Raw genomic sequence first — 13,902 nt, forward strand, 5'->3', positions numbered from 1 at the left:
AAATTTACTGCCCCGCAGACTCTGACTGTAACACCACAAAACTGTTTTTGTTGGGTTTTTGTCTGTCTTTGGTGTTGTGGTTTCCTTACATCGGAAGATGATTAAGTCCAGGGTCAGTTACTTGTTCTGAATCACATTGTACTTGTTGGCAAGTATGCTAAGAGCTTTGGTGGGGCCTGGGAATGGGGAAAAACACTTCAACCTCTGTGTTGAAATGCTGTGATTGACACACAAGACAGGGTAAGGCAATGCAGTGACAGGTAGCACAGGTGAACATCCTGTCTGCTAGTGTGGACCTGTAAGGGCCTGCCAGAAAAGCCTCAAGTGGAAAACAATGTGGCTGGGCTGCTTTTTGATTGACTGTCTGCTATCCTGCCACCCAGTTTGACTCTAGCTTTCTGCACATGTTTTAAACTGGTCAGAACAGGCTGGACACATATCCCTTAATGTATGAAACGAGAGACAGACTGTCCTGGAGACAGACTGTAGGCGAAAAGGATTCAGTGAGCAGGGGAAGGTTACTGGCCACCCAGAACCTCCCCAGTATTGCAGCCTCTGCGGCCTCTCACCGGAAGGTGACATATCCACGCTCTGTTGCCCACGGTTACAGTATGTCGCTGTGGCATTTCCAGGGAATCCTTTGGGGGCTTGAGGAGTGGCAATAACATCCAAAGGTTTGGGAACTGAGGAGCTGTCAGGAAGCAGGGGAATGGCTGGTGAGATGCAGGATGTGTGTGACAGAGGGTGAGTGGAAGGTTATCCTGCTGTTTCCCCTCAAACAATTCTCCTGGAGCCTTATATGGAAGACAAGGACAGGCTTGATGGGTAGACTCAGATGGACCCTGGTGCCGTTTTCAAGTTTTGACCATGCTTGGAACACGTCACCGTTGACATTTTGGTCTGTAGGTTTTGAGTCTGCCGCCCCCACAGCACTTATCTCTGTGTGACCACTGTGAGAATTGACTCATTTATTTTCTGTGACCCACAGGGATGTTAGAGGATCCAAATATTTGTGTTTTCCATTCCAGTTTAAGTCTTAGTCACAGTCACCGCAGGTCAGAGGAAGTAATGAATCAACATTTGAAAAAATACTATTCAGTCAAGCGGAAAGTGATGCATAAATTTAAAAAAGCAAAACAAAACTTTGATCAGTTTTCTTGCCTTTTCTGTCAAGATCAGCATTTCTTTAAATTCAGGAAAAGTTAAGATTTTGTATTAATTCTTAGAGTAGAGGAATCTATTGCAGTACATCCAGTGTACAGGTCATAGTCTCTGGAGCTTAATGCTTTCCTCACCAGCAGTTGTGTCATCTCACAATTATGATCAGAAGAGTATAAACCTGCCCTCGTCTGTTGTGCGTGTTCAGAACAGACTTATTAGTCATCTGTCCCAAAATGCTGCATTAACAAAGCCTTTAATGTTCTGTGGATTTATGGAAGGAAATTCGTGACAAAACTGTCTGCGGTAATGTGATTTTGGCTTTATTTAGGCTTGAGGTGCTCAGCTGATAACTCCTCTCCTGGCACAAATGTTTTAGAAGTGAAATTTATTAGTTATACTTTGATATCCATGAGCTGTGTGAGAGGTAAATCCGTCTTGCTAGTCAGTACTTGTTAATAGGATGAACAGTACACTGTACAACTGAAATGATTTTTTTTTTATTTGTGCTAATAAAAGTGAAAAAGATGCCAATAATTCACTCGTTCCAGTGTGTCAAATAAGAGTATTTGCTGGTTTCTTTAGTCTTTTGTAATATGCAGCTTAACTTCTTTGGCAAGCAATGTGAATATGCCAACTTGGAAAATGTGATGGCTACTTTTCACTATTTTCTGGCATTTGTCCAATAGCCAAATCACAGAAAGTAATCAGCAAAATGAATTTGTTGAGTTTGAGTTGAGTTTGTTACTGTACAATTGTCAGCCAGTGCTGAGAAAAATGAAAATGTTTCAGTCCTCTTAAAGGTAACTTATTTTGTGAAAAAGTTAATGGGCGACACATGAAGAAACATGAAACAAGATTTTGAATTGTTGTTCAGACAAAATAAACAATGTGAATAAGTTGGAAAGTTAAAACTTGTCTGTACATTACAAGAGTTCTCTATTACATGAATTGTTTAATTTAAAAACAGTAATAACTTGACAAAGAGGTATTAAATGACACATAAAGAAAATGAAGAGTGACTCTTTACTTCAGTTGCTGCAGGGCCGGCATTGTGAAAGTCATTTGCGTTCTTTTCTGGGAAACTCCCGCTCTGCTGTTAGGAAAAAGTTGTGATCATGTAGATTAGACCATTGATGCCTTCACCCCCCTCTCCTCAGCCTAGGTGGTTTATATGTAGCAACATCATCATCTTGCAGAAACCTACGTCAGGTCACATGGGAAAACATAAGCTTGGGAAAATAGTACTTTGACGCTAAAATATATGAACATCAACCGAAATTTTAATGTTTGGATTTGAATGCATCAGTACCACTACTGGGAATTGAAAGAGTGACATAAAAACCTCAAAAAAATTAAATAAATAATTGACCCACCCTTTAATGAGTCTCTCCTTCAGCCTAGTAAGTGTTCGGCATCTAATATTAGAATGAAACATGTCTGAACATTGGATTTACCTTGTGACCTGTCAGCTTTCTCCCTTCACAGCCTCCCTGTTGTCTTTATTATTTCAGGTAATGGCTGTGGACACACAGTGCTGGGCACAGAGTCTGGCACGCTGGCCTCTCAGAACTACCCGGGCACCTACCCCAGTAACACTTGGTGTAAGTGGAAGCTTCGAGTGTCAGAGGGGCGCACGCTGCGACTGCTGTTTGGGGACTTTGACATTGAGAGCAGTCCGGGCTGCAGAAATGGCTCTCTCGTGATCACAGACAAGAATGGAGAACCCAGTCTGGGTAAGCTTGTTCACGGCTGATGAAACACTGTTTTTTTTTGTTTTTTTAATGAGTATCAGCTTGGTACAGGAGTGCGCTCATGTCTGCTCTGTTGATTCTTTACTGAAATACCTGCTGATAGACTTTTTACGATCCATGTCATTACTGATGTTCTCACAGCCAAGGTTGTGGAATACGCACGGGATGCCAATCCACTGACAAATCTACTGAAGAGGCAAACCCAGTTGCGCAACAGACACACGGACATCTTCCAACCCGATGTATCAAGTCGTATCTTGAGGGCATAAAAATTTGACAGCACACCAGAAGAAGTCTTGAGAATGATTCAGGAGATAGAAATATTCTGTTCTGCTGCCTTTTGTGTTTATTTTTGGATTCCACAGATCCTGGCTCATGATTTTTTTATTTATGTCTGATGGGGAGGTGTTCTCACATGTAGATTTTACATGATAGTCCATACAGCTCTGCTCTTTATTATACATTTGTAGGTGTGTGATACAAACTTGGCAGGAAAGCACTAGTATGTAGTATTGTCACAATAGCAGAATTTTAAATTTTGTTACTAAGGCAAAAAATCCTAAGCACACAAAATATGTTTTTTTTTCCCTTCTCTTTTATTACCTTGTACGCAGTCACTGTTTGTTTTTCCGATACTGCAAGCCAAATTTCAGGCAGGACAATATTCCACTATACAAGGATGTAATTTGCTGTTACAAACAACATATGTTTGTGTTTGTATGGGATTTTACAACTGTTTGCGGGTCTGTGTGTTTACAGGTCCAGTATGTGGGAAGCTTGATGCATCACAGAAGAATGTGACACTTGAAAGCAATGAAGTGACAATAAGCTTCAAATCAGGCGCACACCGCTCTGGACGAGGGTTTCTGTTGTCCTATGCCACAGACCAGTATCCAGGTATGATGTCTGTAACTGGTTGATTACTATCTGTGAAGCACTTACATGCTTATAATAAGCATATGAAGGCTGTTGTCTGTGTAGTTATTACTGTAGCTGAGCACATAGCTCAGCTTTACAAGTGACTGATTTGTCATTTTAGTTGAATTTCTAAATTTGCTCATTTATGAGTTTAAACTGGTGTAATTTTAACACCACCGTCTGTGTGAATATTTGTCCTTGTGTGTTTGCACTGGTGTGTTGATGTGTGTGTGTGTGGTTGTGAGTTCATGAGTCACTTCTTATTGGCATTCAGCCTCCATCGCTATCTTTGCTCTGGCGTGTTTGCTCAGAAAGCAGCCTAAGTCTTCTCTCAAGCTGAATGGAGTGAGGCCTCAGGCTTCAGTCTGTCGCCTGGAGTGGCTGGATTTCTTTTTCACTCCCCCTCCTCCTCATCAGCTCATTAACCACTGCAAGCCCACTACCATCCTGTGCTTGTTGCAACTGATTTTGCAAGTCCACATATTTTAACCCTCTACACGCTTTGCAAAAGGGTTCTTCCTGAAGGACTGAGGATTCTAACTAGAACCATTTGCTCCTGAAGAACCCTTTATTGATGTAGGGGTTTGTCAAGGGTTCCTCATAAGACTAACTGCTCCATTAAGAACCCCTCTTGGAAGAAAGAGTTCTTCAAGGATTGTTGAATTGTTGAATTCTTTTGTCAATGGTTCTTTTGTACTTTAATATGGAAAGGTTCTCGGTTGAACCACCCAGGTGGGTTGCAGATATAATTCATGGAATAGAAAAAGGTGGGTTCTTGTTAGCACCCTTAGAAGGTGGAAATGTTCTGCATGGAACACCTAGAGAGGTTCATCAAGGGTTTTTACTAAGGGTCATTAAGAAGAAGAATCTTTTTCATACAAAGAACCCATTTCGGAGGAAGGGGTTCTTCAGGATTGTTAAAAGTTTCGTCAGTGGTTTTGTCAAGAGTTCTTTTGTACCACAATACAAATAAAAGGTTTTTGGTAGAACTCCCTGGGTGGGTTAAAGCCCTTGTAATATAAAAAGGTTCTCGGTTGAACCTCCTGGGTGGGTTCTGAATGTTCTGAATAGAGAGGGTTCTGGGTGGATGTTACACCATGGAAGGGTTCTTTGTAGAGCCTCTCATGGGGGGTTCCGAGTGAAACCTTTCATAGATGGTTCTAGATAGAACCCTTTATGTTTGGGTTCTGGGTAGAGCTCTCTGAAAGGGTTCCATGTGGAATCTCAAGAAAAATGTTCTACTGGGAACCAAAAAGGGTTCTCCTATGGGGACAAGCCAAAGAACCCTTTAAGATAAGAGATAAGATTGGAGTGTACTAATCCAGAAACAGATTAAAATGTGTGCACGTAGATTTATTCTGGGATTGAAATACAAATGTAACGTTTCTGCATCGCACAGATAAAATTACAAAATGATACAAAGGTCAAGGTTCTTCCTGTGTATCATTTAAATAACCTTGTGTTTAGTCTGAATGCTGGTCTATACTTAGAGGTAGTTTCCTTTTCTCTGCATGTAGTCATCTGTACTCTGCATTATGTATCATAGTTTCCTGTTTTTCACCGAGTTGTTTATGAAATCCGGGAGAGTCTGGAGCTAAGCCCATGTCCAGACATACAAACCACTGTCTGTTAACTGTGATCACACGAGGACCATTCGCTGTGCTCGTGAACTGTGACAAAGTCACAGTAACAAAGGGCTTAGTCACATCAACAACAGTGATGACCGCTCGTCCCCTAATATAGCACACTTAGAACATGTCTCACACAGAATCTGTTTGTGTGCGGTTCAGAGAATGACAGCAAGGATTATGTAAGCCTGAGATACTGGATCCCACACCATACTGTTCCACTGTACTGTTCCACCACCCAAAAAACTTTGAATTCATTTTAATATATATCTATGTCTGTTTTGCGGTTACAGATCTTATTTCTTGTTTACAACGAGGTTCTCATTTTAGCTCGCAGCATTTGAGGTAAGTAGTTGATCTCTGCATGTCCGATAATAGAGTGTGTTTCAGGACAACAGCGAGTGAGTCTCACGGTATTCTGCTGTTTCTCCTCAGTGTGTACTGCCCTGCCGGATGCCAGAACGCCACAGGGGATGTTTGGGGAAACTCTGACCAGGGTTATAGAGATGTAAGTAAACGATGTCTCGTTTCAAGCTCAATTAGATGTTTTTTTGTTTTGTTTTGTAGAGATCAGCATAATAATGGACAGAAATGATAACAGATGTTTTCTACCCCCGTTCCCCATCCTAAACTCAAGCTATAACTGGTAGAGAAATACAGACATTCAGTTTACACAAACTAACAAAAATAGGGGAAAAGAAAATCAAATAACACTAAAAAAAAGACCAGTTTCTGGGTTGTGCACTCACACCTTGAGGCTAGACCACGTCCACCACACCTTATAGCCATGAAGAAAGTGAACATGAAGGCGCTCCACTTTTCCCTTTACCTTCTTCGTGTGAGCCAAGTGTTCAACTTTATTTATTTACGAGCTGAAGCAATGAATTGATTTCTAAGCTCCTTATGTCCCCTCTGCTGCAGACCTCAGTCCTGTGCAAGTCTGCCGTCCATGCTGGAGCTGTGTCTGATAGTATGGGAGGTCGTGTCACTGTGAATCGTGGGAGAAGTCTGACGCTCTATGAATCCACCTTTTCCAATGGGATCCTCTCAAAAACGTGTGTCTGCTGTAACCGTTATCCAAAATTCAAAATGAGAGATCATGTAATGCCTTAGTTGCGATTGTGTATTATGTGTGATGTAGATAATGTACTAAGCTTTTTACTGTCCTCTTTTGACAGGGGATCGTTATCTGAAAAGAAACTGCTCTTCAGCAAAGGTATGACCAAACATGACATTTACCACTACATGCTGTTGGAATTTTTCAGAGGGCATACCTTTTGCATGTTTTAACTCATTTACTACAAGTAACACATTATTTACATTCCTGCTTTCCGTTTCCCAAGACATACTGTGACATAAATACGCTCCCAGTCCTTTAACTATGGTATAAAATTAAAAATGATGCAATTTATTACAGTGAACATGTGCTTGCAAAAAATGGTCAGTAGGGTATACAGGATTTGCTGTATATAAAGACACTCTGGGTTACATAATGAAGTACTTAAAACATTTCATCCTCTCCTCTGGTCCCCGAACAGAATGCAACAATATCCTGAGTGTTTCTGGTCTAAATGCTTCATCTTTCTGGAATAAAAACAGCCAAGAGCACACAATGTTCTGGTCCTCCAGAAACATGGGTTCTGGCCATGAGTTCCTATCTTGGGCAGCAGGCGGTAATGATCCGAACCCGTGGGTGGAGCTGGAGCTGAGTGACAGAAGCACAGTCACAGGTAAAAATGTACAAATTGAAATTTTAGGTGTATTTCAAAACAGTTTCAATATACTTTCATGAATTTGTTTAAAGAATACATTGGTTGATGGCTGTTAGTTTAGGAAGCGCTCGTTTTGATATTCAGCCGTGTTTTCTGTCAGTGGAGCTGGCATTTTTAAAAGTCAATATTTGATCAATTGATCATGTTCAATCATTTGTGGGAAGCCAAAATTGTGATCGATGTTAAGATTCTATTAATTGTGCAGCCCTGGTTAATCCTTCATACACTGTCCTGCTGCCAGAAATACTCACTAGCATAACTAATATGTATTAATCCACCTAAGAAAACAGTCCTCAACAAATTTGCTGTTTACTGCTGCTTAAATGATGTTTGCTAAAACAGGTTTTAGGAAATTATTTTGCTTTTACAAAAAATAAAACAATATACTTGTGACTTTTTTTTTTTTTTAGATTTAAATCTTAAGTAAGAACCAACAGGCTTGGGACACAAATAAGTGAAGTCAAACAGTAACACAGTATTGGTTTTGGTCTTCTTGTGGGATTTGCTGATGATTAGAAAATCAGTGGAATATTATCAGACTTATGTTGAACTTGGCTAAAAAAAATGATCAGTTTGTTTTTTGTCTTGCTGTTTTAAGTGAAACCACTTCTGTCACATTCTTTCAGGTATAATAACAATGGGATCAAATGAGTACTACATGGAATCCTACATTCTTCTTTTCAGTAAGGACAGAAAAAATTGGAAGCTTTACAAAGGAGCTCTCAGCAAAGAAAAGAAGGTAATCATTGTACTGTACTCTCTGATGTTCACTTGACGGCTAACAGAGCAGCTGAGTTTACGCTGGCGGCTTCCTGGTGTTCTCTGTGAATGAGTAACCTGGTTGTCATGGTCCCCAGGTGTTTCAGGCCTACACTGATGGCCACCTCAGGGTTCTCAACAGCGTCCTGCCTCCTGTGGTGGCTCGGTTTGTTCGGCTGCAGGCGCTGAGCTGGCACGGTCGAGCCTCAGCTCGGGTCCAAGTTTTGGGCTGTCCTGTTGCCAAGGTCACACCAAGGTCGCGCTCGGCTGCTGGTGGGTATTCTCACTATGTATCCAGAATAAACTTCATCTTTTGGCAGTGTGAGTTCACTTCTGTATTCCCCTGATATCATGATGTTCCAACAGAATCTCCATCTATCAAAGTTAACATGGGTACATCTCGCCCCAGCCCCGCTCCCACGCCGACCGAGGGCCCAGTGTTAGTGGAAACAAGACTCAGTATGTACACGCGTCACATTTTAAGTCAGAATGTGACTATTTTAGGCAGAATACAGGTCAAATCAGTCACATTAGACGTTGTGTACATTGTCTCACTTGTACAACTGTTTATTTTCTCAAACATTTGCTGTTCTGCAGGTTCGAGTCAGCCGGTAATAGTGGCAGTGGGAGTGGCCCTGGCGCTGTTAATGTGTGGCAGCTGTCTGTTAGCGGGAGTCTGGTGGAAGCGAAGGTACTGTACCTGTATTTTAAAACTGTTAAACTTTTCATAATTTATATACAAGTATTTTATGAGTAACACACACCATTAGAATTGTAAGGGATTTATAACACGAGTGTCACTATTTATGAAAAGCTGTTATTTCATTCATACCTATTTTATCAGCATTATTTATTTAGTCTTGGTCCTGTGTCAAATGTTCAAGTTTTAGTTGACTAAAAGTCTGGGCGAAGTCTTATCTTAGCCAGAAAATTTAAACTATTGTCATGTAGTGTTAGTCAGTGAAAACACTGCAGTCTTTTTGGTCATCAGATTATATTGAACATTTCAGTCAATCTATTCAAAACTAATGCTTTTGTCATTTTAGTCAAACCTATTTCATAGAAGATTTTATCTTATCATTTTCTGATTTAAGTGGGTTGAATGATCCACACCACAGCAGCATAATGTAACAGAAGTGGGCTTAATGTAGATGAAACAAAAAACAACCAAACAACATTTTGTTAATCTGCCTCAATTTCTCCTTGCTGAGGTTTAACATGTCTCTTCAGCTATTTTTTGGCTACATAGCTTCCCACCTGGCAAAACAATGCGTTAATTTTATTCTCAGCCTGATTGTAACAAAAATGGGTCCAAATATCACCTTGTGTCTTTCTCCCAAGCCCCGTTGTTGTCACTGTTAACTTTAGCTTTCTCTCTCGTATTCATACAGCAAAAGAAACACAACTGCTGCACTGAAAAAATAGTCTATAATATTAAGTCTCATCTTTTTTTGTCAAACAATATTGCATATTTAGGTAGTCAGAGTTGGTGTTTAATGATGTTGGTGCTGTCACGTCATTGCCTTATATTAATAATATAATTGTTTGTTTTTTAAACAAAAATCTTGCCTAGAAAATGACTGAAATAATTTTAATCAATTGTCCCTTTCAACTCTAGTTATGCTCCAGTAGTTACACTTCAGAAATGGTATTATGGACAATACTTTCATGGTTTGTGTTTATCTCCTTCCTCATGCAGGAAAAAAGATTCACAAATGAAGTACTCCTTACCCACAAGTAGGTCAAGTACTATTTGACCATTGTCCAGTATTTTTCGCCCGTATGTTAAAAACCCTCAGACTGACTGTGTGTGTTTGTGTGTCAAGTAGGTTGCCAGAGTTTCCAAGCGAAGAGTCTCCCCTGCTCACAGTCAGAGCTCATCTCCTACCCTCTGGAGAGAAATGTCCATGATGCTCTGCCTAGTCCTCCTCTTAATGGTGAGAATCCGTACAAATATCTTTAACAGAAAGCTGCTGCACACCAGTTTTACTACACTTATTATCAGCTGTTGCCTTTTGTTAGCCTTTTCTTTCGCTGTCCAGTCAGAGTTTACTGCTGATCTCAAGTTGTGAGCTCTGGTGTCCCTCCTCCATGTTTCCTGCTTTGACAGCCTCTGGCTTCACTGGTCAGTTTGAGGAGCTCATGCCAGGCCCGACAGGCAAACAGCTCTCTCCACGGGCCGTCCATTCTTTGCCCCAGCTCGGCCCATCACCCAGCCGCAGTATAAACATTCCTTTCTTTGGTCCACAGAGTCTGTCTGAAAGAGACCCTTTAATTGGAGCTCGATAAAGGGCGCTCAGCCTACTCTCCCTCCCACCACCACCAGCAGCCCCCCTCTCAGCCTCCTCTATCCCCTCCCCCAGTGAAGGGGCCCTTCACTGAGAGAGGTCCAGTGATAAACAGGACAGAGGGTCAAAGCTAAGACAATCAAAGCCCTCACTAAAGCCTGTCTAATTAAAATAGCTCCAGCTCTGAGGCTCCCCGTGGGCTCTTCAGGAAGGTCTAGGCCTCCCACACCACTGCCTCTGCTGCGGGGGTGAGGAGCGGGGTCTGATGGTCGGATGTGAGTGCTACACTGTCGGCCCCCATCCCTGTGATTAGAGGAGACATTGTTGGTGGCCCAGCAGCTCATACAGGGACTGAACACTGGCCTGGCATGAGACTGCTATTGAGTAGAAAAGAAGCAATTCCCAGAAATTACAGCGTGAGATGAAAATAAGCAATTGATCCTAAAAGAGTTTTTCCTGTTGATGAAAGGATGCTGCTATGTGGTCATAAAGGCATCGCGATTCTCAAAATCCACAATCCAGTTTGACAACTGCCATTTACATTTCACATTATTCCTTTAAAAAGAGAGATTGCAAGGTATTAAGTGATACAACCAGCATATTTTTTTTTGGAATGTACCACATTAAGGCCATGTGGTCAAATTTAAGTAATTTATTCAACAATATAGGAACAAACCAGAAATGGAGTGAGTAGATACTGAGTGAAATTTCACTTTTCAGTGAACTATCACTTTAAGGCAAACTGTGATAAACCTATAAAGTATAAGAGTGTCTAAATAAGGGGCGCCCTGGCCCCTAAGGCTCAGTTCTTATTGCAGCGAGCTGGAATCAGTTTCAGCCTGTGGCCCTTTGCTGCACAGATTCTGTGATTTGGGTATTGAACTTGGCCATGGCGCAATTTTAATATTTCAATTAATTGTGCAGTTCTAGTCTGTACCACATAAGGTGGCAGCCCATAGCTTAGCTTAGCACAAAGACTAAATACTGGCTGAAACAGCTGGCCTAGCAATGGCCAACAGTAACAGAATCCACCCACGAGTACATCCACAGCACATTTGTTTAATCTGTACAAAAACTGAAGTGTAAAAACGACCACTTTCCATTTTATGACGGGGTCATGTGCACTGTACACTAGTTCTTGGCGGGGACCTGTAACTTCCTGGAGTTTCTGCTGGTTGCCTAGCAACTGCTCAGAGCTGACAGTACCCCTACAAATGTAATAGTATTATTGGACTGAAGCTGATCTGGTTTCTGGTGGTGACTTTAGCTGATACACATTCCACTTTGTTGCATCTGAAATTAATAGAAATAAATAAATAATTTTGGTTGTTTTTTTCCTCCCAGACTATGCTGAGCCTGCTGTTGGACAGAAGATTGGGTCAACATTTAGACCCCCCTCAGATGAGGGCTACACCACTCCCTTCACCTTCAGCCATTATGACACTCCAGGCAACCTGCCGGAGTACGCCGAGCCTCTTCCCCCGGAGCCTGAGTACGCCACCCCATTCAGCGAGCAGCCGTCCGAGTCACACGGACCTCCTGTGCCAGTGCCTACTGCTGGTACCAGGACGACACTGAACCACGCTCAGTATGACTGCCCCTCACACAGGATGCTATCCAACGGCTACTGCACTCCTGCGCTACACACCAGTGGACCGCGACCAGTCAGTGTGGTCTACGCTGAGCCCAAGTCATGTGACTCTTTGCTACGGAAGCACACATATGAGAAGCCTTTGTGAAGCAAGCTCAGAGATGGAGGAGAAAAAAAAAACTCTCCTGAGCTAAAAAGTGTCTTGAGTGGACACTAAGCCAGACAGTGCTGTCCAGAGTGTACTAATGCTGACAGAGCTGAACGACCAGGAAGTGATGTACCCAAAGCTGAGACTTTGGACCATTATGCATATATGAGGGTACACCACTCTGAGAGCCATATGGACGCAAATATTTCCCTCCAGGAAGTATGTAGGTGTACAGTGGAGATATCCTGTGATGCACAAAGAAAAAGCAGGTTTAGTCGTGTCTCAGAGAAACTGTTTATCAATGAAATGTTTAATCACAAGCTGCACTTTCAGAAACACATACAGTAATGTGTGTCTATTTAACAGGTTAATGCAAAAAAAGTGAATTGAATATGTTACTTGTCTTTACAAAACATGTATATTTTCAGCAGGTGCTTTTGTTTTTTATAACAAACAACATTTAAGAAGCACTGTAAATGGTACACTGTAACAAAGTGGTTAAGATTGTTGCTATGACTACATGTAACCACTAGGTGGCTCTCTTGAGCTTTACACATCTAACAGTAATGTAATGATTTATCTGCTGGATCTCTTTCCTTGGATAATTATCATCCATTTTTAACAAGCATTATAAAGTAACAAAAATGGGTTAAAAATATATGTTTGGATTATAATTTAACACAGAAAGGCACAACAGTGACATTATGATGAGGGTGGTGGACCCTGTGATTCAACCTACTGCAGTGTCCTTGAGCGAGAAGACACATACCTCAACCGAACTCCAGAGCCGTTGTCATGTTACTGCCACCAGTCTTGGAAAGAGATTTCTTTCCCTTAAGAGAGGTTAAGAGTATCAAAAAAAAACCCAGTAACATTAAAAACAACTTCAGTATAGGTCGTCTTGTTATTTGTTAGGCTTCCGACACTATGCAGCAACTTAAAGACTTAAGTAAAATTAACTCTGTAGTCCATACTCATTTACTTAATTTTCTGTGCTGTGTGAAGTCCACAGGATTGTCTTAGAGGTTTTTTTATGGGGAAATATAGGCCTGAAAAACAATAAATTAATAAAGATTGATTTAAATAAACTGATATGACACTACTGCTGTTCATACTGATCAAAGTAGAGAAAAAATACAAAGGAAGAACAAAATAGAATATAGAAATGTGTACTTTTTCCTGTTACAAGGGTGAGGTGGCAGTGGTCATCCTCCATTATATCTGAAAATGTTACTAAAAGACCCTCAAAAATGTAATTTTCCAGAAAACTTTTGTTTTTAGCGATGAATTTTGCTAACTTTTTACACTGCTCAATAAGGCACAATAAAACTGTGTTAAGAAAAATGCTTTAGGAGTTGGCCTGGTGTGTGACTGCAGCAGCAAGGTGTTTATAGTTATTTTAAGGTGGACTTGAACCCTGTGGCAGTGATTAATCTGCGCAAACAGGCAACTGGATACCTCAGTAGAAAAATGTCAACCAATCTGAGGCATGAACTTTTACAGAATCATTAATTCAAAAATCTAATATTATGAAAACAACATGACTGAGTGTCTGAATGTAAGATGTACAGAGTCTCACCTTGAAATCCTTTAAGGTGTTACAAATCTGTAATTGATTTGTAAAACTTCATTTAGGTATATATAATAACTCAAAGAAGTAGTGCAATATCAAAGATTTTCAAATTGAAAAGACTGAGAATACTTTATAACAGAATATATTTCACACAAATAATTTGAACACTTTGACTGGGCTGCACCAACAAATATTAATTTAATCTAGGCTTAATTCTATTCAGAGTTTAGATTTAAAATGGGTGAGTCCAGATCTAAAATTAAGCAGAGCTCTGTCTTATAATTAATAATTAATCCAAGTTAAATTATGTGAA

General features: G+C 40.8%; 1 protein-coding gene across 2 annotated transcripts in view; it reads left to right on the forward strand.

Annotated features, from left to right (window-relative positions):
- The window catches only part of LOC146321291 (discoidin, CUB and LCCL domain-containing protein 1), a 14,681-nt gene extending 1,430 nt beyond the window's left edge, over nucleotides 1–13,251 (forward strand). Inside the window, exons 2-15 of one of the 2 annotated variants that reach the window (XM_084726380.1) lie at nucleotides 2,673–2,894; nucleotides 3,672–3,809; nucleotides 5,752–5,803; nucleotides 5,894–5,966; nucleotides 6,380–6,513; nucleotides 6,637–6,674; nucleotides 6,997–7,188; nucleotides 7,857–7,969; nucleotides 8,088–8,262; nucleotides 8,356–8,448; nucleotides 8,587–8,680; nucleotides 9,689–9,726; nucleotides 9,816–9,926; nucleotides 11,622–13,251. In XM_084726380.1, the coding sequence (XP_084582506.1) occupies nucleotides 2,673–2,894; nucleotides 3,672–3,809; nucleotides 5,752–5,803; nucleotides 5,894–5,966; nucleotides 6,380–6,513; nucleotides 6,637–6,674; nucleotides 6,997–7,188; nucleotides 7,857–7,969; nucleotides 8,088–8,262; nucleotides 8,356–8,448; nucleotides 8,587–8,680; nucleotides 9,689–9,726; nucleotides 9,816–9,926; nucleotides 11,622–12,016 (1,868 nt within the window). In that variant the 3' untranslated portion in view covers nucleotides 12,017–13,251. The remainder of the gene's footprint in view (nucleotides 1–2,672; nucleotides 2,895–3,671; nucleotides 3,810–5,751; nucleotides 5,804–5,893; nucleotides 5,967–6,379; nucleotides 6,514–6,636; nucleotides 6,675–6,996; nucleotides 7,189–7,856; nucleotides 7,970–8,087; nucleotides 8,263–8,355; nucleotides 8,449–8,586; nucleotides 8,681–9,688; nucleotides 9,727–9,815; nucleotides 9,927–11,621) is intronic. The other variant, XM_084726381.1, reaches the window with a different exon arrangement.
- The last annotated feature ends 651 nt before the right edge of the window (nucleotides 13,252–13,902 follow it).

The sequence above is a fragment of the Lutjanus erythropterus genome, chromosome 9 (assembly GCF_056507025.1).
Source record: "Lutjanus erythropterus isolate fLutEry1 chromosome 9, fLutEry1.hap2, whole genome shotgun sequence".
Classification (NCBI taxonomy): Eukaryota; Metazoa; Chordata; class Actinopteri; order Lutjaniformes; family Lutjanidae; genus Lutjanus; species Lutjanus erythropterus.